The 16069-nt window shown below is 40.5% G+C and overlaps 1 protein-coding gene across 1 annotated transcript in view; it reads right to left on the bottom strand.

The window, feature by feature from the left end:
• SGPP1 (sphingosine-1-phosphate phosphatase 1) overlaps positions 1-15544 on the bottom strand; it is a 58200-nt gene extending 42656 nt beyond the window's left edge. Inside the window, exon 1 of the mRNA XM_043983906.1 lies at positions 14530-15544. Within this exon, the coding sequence (XP_043839841.1) occupies positions 14530-15234 (705 nt within the window). The 5' untranslated portion in view covers positions 15235-15544. The remainder of the gene's footprint in view (positions 1-14529) is intronic.
• Positions 15545-16069: the final 525 nt, after the last annotated feature.

Genomic DNA, 16069 nt, shown 5'->3' on the forward strand with positions numbered 1-16069 from the left:
GGCCTGCTACAGTCATGTGACTTGCCCTGAATCACAGAGTCAGTATGTGTCTGAAGCAAAAACTTGAATCCAGGACTTCCTAACCTTGAGGCTTGCTTTCTATCCACTATGCCATACCACTTCTCAATGGATTTTACTTTCCCCCACCCCCAACAAAAATTAAGTAAATCTTTTGTATAAATGTAAAATGACCTTTTATTCAATTATTAACTCATGGCATATTGGATAATAACTATTTTAATAATTTAAAATATATAAGACATTGTCCAAAGTGAAACCAAAATTGTCAGTATCTTTCCCTGCTAATTAAAACCAGTTAAACCTAAATGAAATCAGTTGGATATTTTCAATTTTTAAACTACTATCTAATCTGCACAGAGCATATTCTATAGGATGGGGGATAAACTTATCAAAACATTTCCTTGGGGCAGCTAGGTGGCGCAGTGGATAGAGCACCGGCCCTGGAGTCAAGAGTACCTGAGTTCAAATCCGGCCTTAGACACTTGACACTTACTAGCTGTGTGACCCTGGGCAAGTCACTTAACCCCAATTACCTCCAAAAAACAACCATTTCCTTCAGTTACTGAACTAAACAGTTTTCTTATCCCTATATATTTGGGTATACTGTTTTCTACAAATATTTGCCATACATACTTAGAATTTACATAAGTAGTTTCCACTTTAAGTTTCAAGGTCATTGAAGGTCCTTCTTAATTTCTCATTATCTACCTAGAATAATTATAAAGAAATTATTTATAACATTTTAAATAATTATGATAGCTGTATTTAATACAAAGTCCTTTGTACCACAGTCCATATTGTACCAAAACCTATATTGAGTGTTGTATGGGATATGGGGATATCATCTGTAATGATTCTAATATTAAAATAGCCTAGAATGTAAACTTCCTGAGAGTAAAGCTAATTTTATTTTCTATTTATCCCTAGAAGCTAGAACAGTGCCTTATAGGAGCTTTAAAAAAGTTATTGCTTAATTGACCTATCCATTCCCATTCTATTTTAAGTGTACCACTTAATCCAACTTACATATTTTAGGAATGGATAATGTAGAAATAACAGAAATTAAAAGTATGAAATTATGTTACCTTAAAAAGGACCATACTTTGAACAAAACAAAATAAATTTAAGCCTTTAGTAGAGATTTACTTCTGAATGGGGCATCTGTCCCTCATTTACTCTTTTTTTTTTTTTTTTAGTGAGGCAGTTGGGGTTAAGTGACTTCCCCAGCATCACACAGCTAGTAAGTGTTAAGTGTCTGAGGCTAGATTTGAACTCAGGTACTCCTTACTCCAGGGCCAGTGCTCTATCCACTGTGCCACCTACCTGCCCCCCTCATTTACTCTTTAGCAGAGCTACCAAGGAAGGACTAAAATGCAAAAAGGTGAGGGACAAATAAAAAATAAGAAGTTTGTGTAATTCACAAAGTACAAGTTGAGCCAAAAGTCTGTTTGTTTAAAGCTTTAGCTTAAAACTGTACTAAGACTTTTGAGACATGGTGTATATAAAGAGCCCATGAATAAAAACCAAGGGAGGTTAATCAGAGAAACTGCCAAGTCCCCATAACAACTTGTTGAGATTATAGGGCATAGAGATTTGTTGGAAGGAATCTTCCGTGTGCCCTGGCACCTTGTAAACTGTCAGTAGAAAGCAAATGCCTCTGATTGGCTTCTAGAATTGCCTTCCAAGATGACTGACAAGTACAGCAGAGGAAATAGACTCATTTCAGAAGAGCTGCCCCTCTAAATAAATGTTCTATAAAAGTGACCTGTGAAATTATTTGGCCCTGATTCAGGTGTTTTCTCCCCCACTGGAGAGAGTTCCACCTCCCTTATCCAAAAGAAAATGGTGATTTATAGAAGAAGCATGTGATTAGCAGTATGTGTTGCCTAATTGGTCTGAGATTCCTGGATCTCAAGTGCCTGGCCAGCTTCTACTTTTGTTTCCTGTGAAGAGGTCAGAGAACTGAGTTCTTGAGAATGGGCTTCCCATGCCTTAAGTATTACTTCATAGTAAACCCTTAAGTTTGAGAGTTCTGGCACCAGGTGTCTAACTTGACATTTCCTCTATGGCATTCTTGGAGAAGGAAGAAAAATGCCAATGTGGGCCATGGGGCTGGAGGACTTGAGTCATATCATAATTGGGAAAAGGGAAAAGGAATTACAGGCCTTGACAACCCTTCTCTGCTACTGCAATAAATTACTCAAATGAAAACAGGTCCAAGAGAATTAGAGCAGGGGGAGGAGGACAACAGGGAAGGATTACATTAGCAGCCTCCTGTCTTTATGTTTCAGAAGGAGCCTAATGGGCTAAATTGCTTGATGTTTCTATATTTATTCATGGACTCCTTTAAGTCCTTTGTATCTTAAGCATTTTCTGTGATATGTGAAATAAAGGCTGTCTTAAAGCCAAAGCCCATTTAGTATACTGAGTGTTCTATGGGATGCAGAGAACCCTTTACCCACATCTGCAGAAGCCTAAACTTTGTTTTGGAGATTTGCCCAAAACAAAGCTCTGGTGCTGGGGCAACAAACCAAAAAGAGAATCTGACTCTTTGAAGTCATGCTTCCGGGATCAGATACACCATTCGTGAGAATCCATGGTGGGGGTAGGGGCTGGCTAGGCCTTTTATAAATTTAACACCAACTATATTTCCCACTAAAAGTTCTTGCTTAATTTTGGTGACTTTGCTCTATGTTTTGTAACTTCTGTGAAAACACTTTATATCCAAATTTAAATACTTAAAGAATACATGGACTTTCCACTACTATAGCATACTACCTCAATCACAGAGAAGTATTAATTTAATAATAATTGTGAACAGCAATATAAATCTGGTAAGAAATACATTTTTATATTATGAATAATTTGATCAATGGTAAGAATAATGATTTAACTCTGAATATTACCATCAAACATTAATATATCCAAAAATATACATATGGATTTATGAGGTCATCAATGTAGGCATTCTCTCCATTGGTGGAGACTACAGCTCATTCATGCCTGCCAATCTTGTCCATGTCCTCCCATGAATTAAATTCAAGGAGTCTAGTCAACATCATCATCCTAGGGGCATAGATTTAGATCTAAAAGGGACCTTGGCAATCATCTCGTCCACTCCTACCCCTACTTTACAGAAAAGGAAAGGAGGATCAGAGAACTTAAATAATTTGCACATGGTCACAAAGGTAGTAAGGGGCAGGGCTAAGATTTGAACAGGTCCTTTGACTGTGGGGGAGGAGAAATTCCTAACTTTCTCCTGATAAAGGAGTAGAACAGTGAAGCATTCAGCCTGACCACCTGTCATTTCTCTCTCTTACCACATGACCAAGTCATCTTTTTTGATCATCCATTACCCCAATGCCAACCTTGATTGTAATGTTTTTTCAAAGGTCCTCATTTGTTATATGTTGCTACAACATAATCACCTTGGTGTTTTTTGTAACTTAGTCTGTAGTATTCTGTGACAGCCATGTTTTATAATGCTGGTAGAATAATGGTATTAAAAACATGAGCCTTTATTATATAATGATAGAGAAGCTATACCAATCTTTCAATTTCTGATTCAATTCAATTTACATTTAGTGCTCCTATATGAAAGGCACTAAAACAAAACAAACTGTCCCTCAAGAAACTTAATTGGGGAGGGAGTGTTACAGCAAAGATACTATATAGGAGGGGGCAACTGAACTAAACCCTAAAGGAAGTTAGAGATTCCAAGAGGTAGAGGTAGAGTAAGAGAACATTTCAGTGACAGCTGGCAGAGAGTAGGAGATGGACAGAAGCTCAGGAAAAAGGCAGGGACAGAAAGCTAGATTTAGAAGTCATCAGCACTGTTGGGGGAGGGGGAAGAAAGGGGAAATAAAGAAAAGGGCTCAGGCGCAGCTAGGTGGCACAGTGGGTAAAGCACCTGCCCTGGATTCAGGAGGACCTGAGTTCAAATCCGGCCTCAGACACTTAACACTTACTAGCTGTGTGACTCTGGGCAAGTCACTTAACCCCAACTGCCTCACCCCCCCCCCCAAAAAAGAAGAAGACCCAGGACAGAATGCTGGGGAATAGAATATGGCTGATGACCCCACAAAAGAACCTGAGAAGTGGTTAAACAAGTAGAAAAAATGCAATCATAAGATCATAGATTATGAACTTCCTCTTTTTTACAAACCAGGAAACTAAGGAACATAGAAGTTGAGACAGTAAGTCAACAAGCATTTATTAAGCACTTAGAAAGTGCCATGCACTAGGGATACAAAGAAAGGAAAAGGTAGTCCCTGTCTTTAAGGAGCTCATATTCTAACAGGGAAGACAGCACACAAAAACAAGTACAAGACATACAGAGGATGAATTTGAGGGAGGTGACAACTTGCTTAAGGGCACACAGCTATTAAGTGTCTAAAGTATGCGTTGAACTTAGGTCTTCCCCACTCCAAATTCAGCAGTCGAGCCACTATACTGCTTAGCTACCTCCAAAAAAGAACAGTATCATAAAATCAAAGGAAGGAGAAAATATGTAGGAGGAAGGGATATGAAAAGTCATGAAAATAGCAAGAAGGCTTAAGACTGAAAAAAGGTCTTGAATGTCAATTAAGAGAAAACTCATTAAATACTAAAAACAAAATATGGATCTAAAGCCAAAGATTGAGTGATGGCTAGGATCTAAGTTAAGATCAGAAGGTGGGTATAAATTATGCTTAGAAGCTGAGTGGGGGAAGAAGACCAGGAAGAAAAGAATAAGCCTGCAAGGAACCCTACGGTAGGGCACTAAGAGCTTGGCGGCCTCACAAGACCATCTGGGGAAAAATGAGAAGATTGGATGGAAAAACATCTTGGATAGATTTTGGGGGAAGGAAACGTTGGACAGTGTTTTCCACATCCCTTCCCAGCAAGTAAACCTTACAGGACAAAATCGGATTGATTTTTAGGACCAGTCAGAATAGATCCATTATGAATTCTGGGGCCCCAAAACCCATAAAAATCTTCTACATTCTATGCTGAAGCCAGAAATTCTTTTAACATGGGAAAAAGTTTTTCATTATCCACTTCGAGATAAAAGACAAACTATAAATGCATGCCTGAGTTAACACTTGAGTGTGAATGAGTGATAATTTAACTGAAGCTCAAGGGCAGATAAAAAAATATCCTAATCATGTTGTTAGATCCCGTCCTTTTTTTTTTTTTTTTTGACAGGGGGAGGAGAAGATGATATAAAGGAGAACTGGCTACAGGAAATGGAAAGAGGGATTCACATCAGATAGTCCAAGGACAGGAAAAGGCAAAACTTCTCAAAAAGCAAGTTGGTCTAAGGTCAGCCTTTTACCTTCCATTTGGAATGGGAAAAATAGAACCTATGCACTAAGGTACTTTTTAATACAGCTTCACATGATTTATGAGGTTTTTACCTTTCTCTTAACACTTCACATAAAGGAATTCATTAATCAAAATATCATTGTAGTGTAACTGACTTTCATACAGCCTATTACATAGCTTAGTGATTCTTTTCCCTTTTTTGTAGGGCCCAACTATCTATTTTACTTCACAAAATGTACTACACAAACACACACACATCCTTCTCTGAATAAAGTTAACAAGTAAACACAGCAACATTTGAGATTTTTTAGGTATCAGAAACCTCTAGAGCAGGAACTTTCTTAACCACTGCTAATATGAACTTGTCAATAACTTTTATATTTTAGAGGGTGGCCTGAGGCTGACAGGCTTTTTTCCTTTGCCCATAGAAACTGGTCAAGTGTCAAGAGGAAGGAACTGAACCCTAATCTTCCTAACTAGAAGACTAGAACTATCATCTATTCTATATTGTGTCTCAAAATTTTATTTTCACTTTGTGTTAAATTAAGTGTTCTAAAATCGATCACATTCCTCCCAGTCCTATTAAGTGATGGCATAGCAACAGAATACCAGACCTGGTATAGGGTTCAAATTCTGCCTCAGACACTTAACTGGCTATATGATCTTGGCCATGTAACTTGGACTCTGTTTCATCTGTAAAATGGGGATAATAATAGCACCTAGCTCACAGATAGGGGAAAATAAAATAAGATGTTTTAAAGTCCTTTGTAAACTTTAATGTGCTATATAAATGTTAGCTATTATTATTTGGGGGGGTGGGGCAATGAGGGTTAAGTGACTTGCCCAGGGTCACACAGCTAGTAAGTGTCAAGTGTCTGAGGCTGGATTTGAATTCAGGTCCTCTGGAATCCAGGGCCAGTGCGTTATCCACTGCCCTACCTAGCTGCCCTGCTATTATTATTATAAGAATGAAATGAGATCATATTTGTAAGGGGCTTTCTGAACTTTTAAACACTAGATCAATGTTACCTTATTATTACTAGAATACTCTTCCACTGTCCTCATCATTCTTGACCTACTTTTTAACTTTTTATGTTTCATCCTGGTTGTCCATGACTAACTAGCCCCATGCCTTTCTCCCACTTTGGAAAGATTTGAATGGTGGTTAAATCAGCATAGATCTAAGAACTACTCTTTAATATTTAAATTCTGTTATTATACTAAAATAACAGAATACAGACAGTTCTCAATTTACATAAATTTGTAATATGCAAATTTGACTTTACAAAACGAATTCTGAAAGAAATTAATATTCCAAAAAAAATACCTAGGTTAACAATGTACCAATGTACCACCTGTCCATATGCTTGGCACTCAAACCCTCCAATTGAAAGCAGAACAAACGTGAAAGACCACCACTGCCAGATGGCATATATGCATGTGGATATCTCATAAGTACTGAAATTTACATACTTGTAATACTTGTGACACTATTTGCCATGGTTATACCTAACTGACAGATTCATCTTAGATCCCAGTATTCCAGAGTTGATAGGAACCTTAGAAGCCATTGAAAAATATAAAGATGACTAATACCTAGTGAAGAATGATGGAAAGCCATTTGGGTAAAGAACAAAGGAAACAGAAGCAATTTTCCTCATTGGAGTATATTGCAGACCACCTGAATGGAAAACGGATTAAGATGGATAACAGATTACAAGCCTTGAACAGAGGTAAAGTATAACAATAATAGGAGACTCCAATTATGCAGAGATTTCCGGGAGCTCTTTCTCTGCCCAAAGGGTCTTGAGTTCATGTCATATTAGGATCAGCTCAAAGAACCAGTTATATTTAGCCTAGAGATGACTCAAAGGGGGGGATGGATCATAATGACTGATGTTCAAGTAGTTGAAAAACTATTATATGGAAGAAGGATTAGACTTGTTCAATTTGGCCTCAACAGACATGAGAAACAATGGGTGAAAGTTACAAAAAAGAAAATATAAGTTTGATGTTGAGAAAATCTTCCTAGTCATTGTAGTTCAGTCATTCAGTTCTGTCTGACTCTTCATGACCTCATGGACCAATAATGTCCATGGGGTTTTCTTCGCAAAGATACTGGAGTGGTTTGCCATTTCCTTCTCTAGTAGATTAAGGCAAATAGAGGCTTAATGACTTGCCTAAGGTTATACAACTAGGAGTGTCTGAGGTTGGATATGAACCCACGTTTTCCTGACTCCAGGCCCAGAACTCTAGCTCTCTCTTTCCTAAGTCCTTAGAGCTATCAAAAAAAGGTGATGGGGTCCCCTAGGGGAGAGAAAGCCTTTTCATTGGAAGTTTTCAAACAAAGAATTCCTCAGAGTTAACCAAGGAACCCTTTTTGAACTTATTCTGGCTGCAAACTACTTAGACATTAAAGGTTTGCTTGATGTCACATGCAAGACTATTGCAAATATGATCAAGGGGAAAACTCCAGAAGAGATTCGCAAAACATTCAATATCAAGAATGACTTCACTGAAGAGGAAGAAGCCCAGGTATGCAAAGAGAACCAGTGGTGTCAAGAAAAGTGAAGCTTTGTGCCTGTTGACACTGTAACACTGTAAGGATCATTCCAAATAACTAGTTGCACTGCTCTGTTTATAATTGTTAATATTAGACAAATGCAGCAGCAAATCCATTGTATTAGCAGGATATCTATCGTTTGCATTGCATGTGTAGTGTTTTTTGAGTCCAGAGTCTAATCCTATGGCTATTTAAACCAGTATAATCAAAAGTCTTTTTACTTTGGTCTGAATAAAACTGAAACTGTGTGGGTTCTGTAAAAAAAAAAAAAAAAAGATTTCAAACAGAGGCTACATGCACACTTGCTATGTTATAGTGGGGATTTCTTTCCAGCTTGGGATTGTGGGATTCCAATCTAATTTATACCAGAGCAAGAATCTTTGCTACAATATATTAAACAGTCACCCAGCTTTTGCCAAAAAACCTCTAGGCTGGGGGGAAACCAATACCTCCCTAGACAGCACATTCCAATTTAAAAAATATCATTGTTTGGAAGCTTTTCCTCAGATGAAGCCTAAATCTGTTTTTCTGCAATTTCCATCCATCAAAATCAGTTATTCCCTTTGGGAGCAAGGAAAACTATTATAAACATTAATACATTACATTAACACATGTCTCTGTGACAGGGCAGTTGGGTCCAAAATTGAATAGGAGAAAGAAAGCTTTATGGACTAAATTTGATAAAGTGCTTTTAACAATTCCAACCTCTTTACAAACAAAACCAATGCAGCCAAGATTAGAAGGAAAGAAGGAAACTGGGTGGGGGGGGGATTTTTTTTAACAGCAAATTTCTCTGATAAATATATCTCAAATAAATAGATGAGTTAAATTTATAAAAAATTAATGAGTCAGGGCCAGCTAGGTGGCTCAGTGGATAAAGCACCGGCCTTGGATTCAGGAGTACCAGAGCTCAAACCTGGCCTCAGACACTTGACACTTACTAACTGTGTGACCCTGGGCAAGTCACTTAATCCCCATTGCACCACCAAAAAAAAAAAAAATTTAATGAGTCATTCCCCAGTTAATAAATTGTCAAAAGATATGAACAGATGGTTTTCAGATGTCAGAAGTATCTATAATCATGTGAAAAGTGCTCTAAATTATTACCAGAGAAATGCAAATTAAAACTCTAAGGTACCACCTCACGCATATCGGGCTGGCTAATATGACAGAAAAGGAAAACAACAAATGTTGGAAGTGGATGTGGAAAAACTGGGAGACTAATACACTGTTGGTACAACTGTGAACTGATGCAACCATTGTGGAAAGCAATTTGCAACTATGACACCAAAGGGCTATATGATATGAAAAGGTATAATAATTTATAGACTTTAATACAACAATACCACTACTAGGTCTCTATCTCAAAGACATTAAATAGGAAAAGGACCTATATGTACAAAAAATATTTATATCAAATTTTTTTGTGGTGGCAAAGAATTGGAAAGTAAAGGAATGTCCATCAATTGGACTGACTGATATGGACTGAGGCAAAGTGAAGTGAGTAGAGCCAGAAAATCATCATACACAGTAACAGCAATATTGTATGATGATCAACTGTGAATAACTTAGCTATTCTCAGCAATACAAGACAATTCTGAAGGACTTATGGATGAAAAATGCTATCCATCTCCAAAGAAAGAACTGATGGAGTCTAAATGTAGATTGAAGCATACTTCTTAAACTTTTTCTTGCTTTTTTTGGGGGGTGGGGGTGTCCTGTTCTCTTTTGCAATATGGCTAATATGGAAATACACTTTTTAAATTTTCTATTTTAAAAATCTGTTGAAAGGGCAGCTAGGTGACTCAGTGGATAAAGCACTGGCCCTGGATTCAGGAGGACCTGAGTTGAAATCTGGGCTCAGACACTTGACACTAGCTGTGTGACCCTGGGCAAGTTACTTAACCCTCATTGTCCTGCAAAAACAACGACGACAACAACAACAAAATCTGTTGAAACTGATGATGGGGTAAAGGCGTGAATTTTTGGAAGAAGCAAAAATTATCATTTACCCTCTTTTCTGGAAAAATTTCTTAAATGAAATGTGATGTGAGAGGGTTTCTTATATATACCTATGGAAAGCAATGAATGTAGATACAAAGGAGTTGGAAGCAGTATGATTAAATACCGAGTGACATCAGTAAAGAAATTTGAATTAATTTGCAAGACTAGCTTAACCAAATGTTAAAAAGATATCAATGGAACTGGCTAGATTTCAGATTATTTAAAAATACTTATTTCAGGACACATACACATAATGATTTTTCAGTCATCTCAGTCTAATTCTTCAAGACCCCATTTGGGGTTTTCTTGTCCAAGACACAAAAGTGGTTTGCCATTTCCTTCTCCAGCTCAATTTATAGATGGGGAACTGAAGCAAACAGGGTTAAGTGATTTGCCCAGGGTCACACAGCTAAAAAGTGTCTGATGCTGGATTTACATTCATGAAGATGAGTCTTCCTAACTCCAGGCCCTTCACTATATTCACTGTACCACCTCTAGCACATAAAAATACATAATAAGTGCCTGACAATATATAGATATTAAATGACATGTTTGTTCATAAAGAGAAATGTGCTTTCCAATTCATGTTGCAAACAAATCCAACTGATAAAATAAGAATAATAATCACTAATAGTAACATAAGGCAATGGTTCTCAAAACAGTTCATCCCAGAATTACCCATACCCATCCCCCCACCTCCTCCTATAGCAAAATATTTTTAAAATAAAAATAAATCCTGCCCTAGTAACTGCTTGAGGCAATACAGTTTCAGTCTCTCATTTTGATGTCACAAATAACTCTAACAGGCTAGCAAGTTAGGAATGCAGACTTAAGTAGGACAGCGGTCCAAATGACAATCAAGGTTTATGCCCAGAGCCAAGAGAAATTTTTCCATAGGATTAAGAAGGGTGGGGCTCAGAGAGGAATACTGTTGCTTGGGAGAATCAACATTCTTTCCTCGAAATTTATTTTTGGACTATATCCAAAATCATGCAGGTAAATGGATACACATAAAAATTCACAATCATTTATGGAGGGGTCAAGGATGTAGAATAAATAGGTTTAATGAATATAAGATTAGAAAGAGCTAGTCAAAAAACTTCAAATACACATTCAATCTTGAGCAGAATTTTGACAGCAGAGAGGTTTTTCCAAATAAGGTAAAAGTGATGGCATTAAGATCACTCAACTTTGACATAGGGCCCATGGGAATAGTTATAGCAGGTGATGGACAGAGGGCTATGGGGTCACAAGGTGGTTTTTTGGGGTGGGGGTGGGGGGGGCTGTTGGCTTCTGATTCCTAACAACAATTTCAAGGTAAGAATTCCCTTCACCATCCATCCCTAGAAACATGAAAACCCTATGAGTAATACCAAATCAGCTGACCTATTGTAGCATTTTAAGGAAAGATGAGTAAGCATATGGCTTTTCACTTCACTAAAAGAAAAGATCAGGTAGGTTTTTTTCTATTACAGTCACACATGGGTTCTGGTAGAACTTTCATTAGATGAACTTTCAAAATGACTACGAATTAAATTTTTCTTCAAATAGAAAACAATTTTATATTTTGAAAAGAGGTTTTTCAAAAAGTAAGGTTTTTAAGACTAATTTTACAAGGCTTATTGTTAGTAATTTTAAAGTCAATAGAAGTAGATCAACTACAAATAAAATATACTAGGTTAGCCAAAAAAGTTGCACCTTGATTCAAATAAACCTAGTGTCAAAATATCAAGATTTACATTCCATAAATGACTCATACTTCATGCCAGTGTCTAAAGACCAGTGAATAGCATCTGCTCTGCATGAAGAGACAAAAACATAACTAGCCTTTTTTACCTACACTGTTAACATGAATAGAACCCAAATAACTACTGAATGAAGTCAATTTAAGAAGAGGTTCTTCACAGAAGTACTGTACATCTGGAGACGATGTGCTATAGCCTGGAAAAGAAAATATTTAGGATGAACGTGAGACCTATCTTCAAGTGTCTGAAGGGCTATAATTACTGTGGAAGAAGGGTTAGACTTGTTTTGCTTAGCCCAGAAGCCAGAACTAGGATCAATGGGTGCAGTTAGATGAAGGTAAAATTTAGGCTTGATATTAGGGGGGAAAAAAAAACACCTCCTTTACAGAGCTATGCGAAAAACGAATGAAGCTGTTTTAGGAGGCAGTTTGTTTTTCCTCACTGGAGGCCTTCCAAGAGACCAGAAGACTTACTACTTAAAGGGTATGTAGTAGAGGGGGTTCTTGTTCAGGTAGGCATGGGTTTAGAACTAAATGGCCTAAAGAAGTCCCTTCCACCTCAGAGATTCTAGGATTCTGTGATGCAATAATCTTAGTATAGCAAAAAACAAAAGTAAATGGCCATTAACAGATATAACTAGGATTCCAAGACATTCTAAACCCCATTCCTCAGTGAGTCAGCTTTAATTAGGAAGTGTTAATTTTACCTTGAAAGATTTACAGTTTTCATCTCCACAAGCAAAAAGAGCACCACTTTAAGATCTGAATTATCACTTCAAAACTGTCACATACAGAGCAGAAATCTGTTGCCATGTGTAGTGGATAAATCATGTTATTATAGTAGAATCCAGTTACTAGCATAGTGAATGCAAGTACTGGAAGTCAGAAGACCTAGGTTCTAGTCCCAGCTGTGACCAATATTAACCAAATCTATGATATAATGAAGCACCTTTTAATGAGATTTTAGTGAGAATGGTTTGGTTGTTTTTTGACACAGCAAAGGAAAAGAAAAGTTTTCATGCTTAGGAAGATCATCCTATAAAATAACGCCATAGGAAAATGCGCGGAGCAGGAAGATCATCCAATAAGAAGATATAATATAATGCATTTTACTGTTAAAGCTTGATTGGGGGCAGCTAGGTGGTACAGTGGATGAATCACCTACCCTGGAGTCAGGAGGACCTGAGTTCTAATCTGGCTTCAGACACTTGACACTTACTAGCTGTGTGACCCTGAGCAAGTCACTTAACCCTCATGGGGGGGGGGGGACGACACTTGATTGGTCTGCAGTACCTCTTTAAAATTTAGTAATGGTAGGGGCAGCTAGGTGGCACAGGGGATAGAGCACCGGTCCTGGAGTCAGGAGAACCTGAGTTCAAAATCCGCCTCAGACACATAACACTTACTAGCTGTGTGTGACCCTGGGCAAGTCACTTAACCCCAATTGCCTCACCGAAAAAAAAAACAAAAGAAAAAAAAATTTAGTAATGGCCATATGTAGAATGCAAACACAGCATTCTACAAATATACTTTATGAGGGAAAAAGTTGGTTATAAAAAAGAGGAACATTTATGAAGAAGGAAAAAAGGAGTATAGGAGGGCAAATAAGATAATCAAGATTTTTAAAATCCACTCTGGAGAAGAGTTTGTCCATATTCTTAAGTAACCAGTCTAAATTAGAACCATATTTATTACTCAATCTCTGGATTTCTTTAAATTATTAACATATCACTAGCTGAAAGTTGGAAGGCACATCCTACTCAAAAAGCATTTTTAAACCCCACATTTTCCAGATTCTGCAACAATAAAAAGTAATAGTTCAGCAAATGAAACTAATTAGTGATCCAGAAGATAAAATGGTTTTTTCTCATAAGCAAATAACCTTATCCCCAAGTTCCCAAGTCTACTGTATTCCATTAATTCTAAATAATTTTTAGTCTGATCTATAGTCCTTCATAGTATGCCTAGTATTAATATTCCTGACTCGTTGAAGTACATTTTGCAATTATACTCGGGTTGTGTTGCCACAGAAAAGAAATATTTTGCATCTTAATTCATATTATGGGCTGAGTCATACACTGCTTGGGTCTTAACTACACCAGAGTTAACCTTGAGAGTTGGGGTGATTTATCTGTGTCCTCCCTATATAAGCTTAAACCAGGGTCAGAAATTTTAGTAAGAGCATCTCAACAAGCAGCTCATTAACAAATTCAGAACAGTTCCCTTCCCGGAGATTTAAGGAAAGATTTGTTCTTTTGACGTAGGGACCAATGGAAGGAAAGCGTTTGGAAGGGGCTGGTCAAAACTCAAAGGGCAGAAGTAAAGCAACTTAAGGCAACGAGTCTCAACTAAACCCCTCACCCCACCCCCGTCCCTCCTCCACATTTGCGCCTCCAGGCTTTCCTGATTCCTTCAAATCCAGGCTCAAGTCCCACCTCCGGCCGAGGCTTTCCTTCGGAGACCAACCCCAATTTATCCTGTAAAGATCTTGTTTGCACCTAGGGTTTTTTGCACTGTGGTTTTCCTCCAGGAGACGGTGAGCTCCTTGTGAGCAGGGATTGTCTTTTATTTTTCTCTGTATCCCCGCCGCTGAGCTCAATAACTGGCACACAGTAGGTACTTAATAAATGCTTTAGTTTACTGACTTCTCAAACCACATAGAACTCCTCCTCCCCCAGTTTAACCTCGACCCTCCCGATACCAATCGGCCCCCAGGCAAACCTCGTCCTTCAAGGTAGGCAGAGGCGGGTGGTAGGGGAAGGGACGGGAAGGGAAGGGAAAAGGGAATTAAGAAGGAACGGAAAGGAAGGGAAGGGGAAAGAGGAGAAAAGAAAGGGAAGGAAAGGAAAGGAAAGAAAGGGGAAAGAAGGGAGGAGAGGGAAGAGCTTACCTGCCAGCGGCCGTAAGTGAGGAGGACAAGGGAGATGGGAATGGCTGTGCCAGACATGGCATGGGTGGAGGGCATGCTGTACTCCGAGTTATAGAAAACCTCTAACTTGACCACGGGCGGCGAGGCGGGCCGGGGCCATCGGATGACGTCCTTGGCACACTGGCCCAGGTACATGACCAGGACCCACATGATCACCAGCCTCCGGCCCACCAAGGCATCGAGGTTCCAGATCCAGAAGGGGAAAAAGGTGATGTAGAAGAGCTCGTTGCCCAGCTCGGTGCCAAAGCAGAACAAGTAGAAGAGGAACCAGTTCCGCACTCCGTACACTTCCCCTTCCTCCCCGGTGAGGGAGTTGCGCCTCAGACCCTGCACTTTATTCTGGAGGGTCGCCTTGCTCTCTCGCTCCCCCGCCGTGGCCGTGGCCGCGGCCGTGGCCGGGTCCGCGCCGGCCTCCGGCAGCCCATTCCTCACACCGTTCCTGGCGCCGCAGCCTCGGATCTTGCCCCCGTCGCCCTCCGGGACGGCCGCCCGGTCCCGACTGCGACCGCCCCTCGCCTCCGGGGCCGCCCCGGGCTCCCCCAGCGGCGGAGGGTCTGCCCCTGCCAGCCGCGGCTCTTCCACCCCGCACAGCCGCTGGAAGCTGGCCACTCTCTGCGGGTCCCGCAGGCAAACGAGCAGCTCGGCCAGGCGCTGTCTCAGCGACATGATAACGGGCTCGCCCGCGGCTCTCCGCGCAGCCCGGCCGCCCGGCCGGGGGGTGGGGTGGGGGCTCTGTCCCAGCGCCGCGGAGGAAGCGGCGGCAGCGGCAGCGGCGGCGGCGGCTGAAGCGCGAGCCCGAGCGGCCGCAGCGCCTCCCTCCGTCTGCTCGGTTCCGCCGTGTGACGACGGCACCACAGGCCTCCCCGGCGGCCGCCCGCGCGCCCGCCCTCTCCTTCTCTCCTCCCTCTCCTCGTCTTCTCGGCCGCCGCCGGGGCAGCTAAGCCAGCACGCGCTCGTGCGCCTCCCGCCAGTTCTCGCCCCCACAGAAAGGGCGGGGGCGCGGGAAGGCCCGGGTGAAAACTGGCGCGGGCTGGGCTGGGGGAGGAGGGCGTTCCGGCGCAGGGATTGGGGGAAGGGATTGCTGCTCTGCGTGGGAGGGATGGAGGGAAAGGGTTTTTTGGGTGGCCGTTGTCTGGTTTTGGTTTTTGTTTTTCTTCCAAGCCTCACAAGGCCACGCGGGGCCGGGCACGATAGAATTGACCATAGTGTACTGGGGCAGTTTGTTTCGAAAAATAACTATCACTCCTCTCGTTGCCTCCCTCCCGGCCCTTCTCCCCACACTCATAGGGTTCATTGGTTTCATTTTGTAGGCTTGAGAAGAGGAGCCATAGCAACCTCAGAGCCAGTTTGGGGGATGCCAATGGAAAAAGGATTAAACCCTACCCTGACCTTGTTGGCAGACATCGAAGTGCACTTGTACCTCCTGCTGATGTAGAATCAAAGGCTAAACAGAATCGAGAAGAGCAACCAATATGCACCTGCTACAAGAGATTGAAAGAGG

Source organism: Dromiciops gliroides, chromosome 2 (genome assembly GCF_019393635.1).
Source record: "Dromiciops gliroides isolate mDroGli1 chromosome 2, mDroGli1.pri, whole genome shotgun sequence".
Lineage (NCBI taxonomy): Eukaryota > Metazoa > Chordata > Mammalia > Microbiotheria > Microbiotheriidae > Dromiciops > Dromiciops gliroides.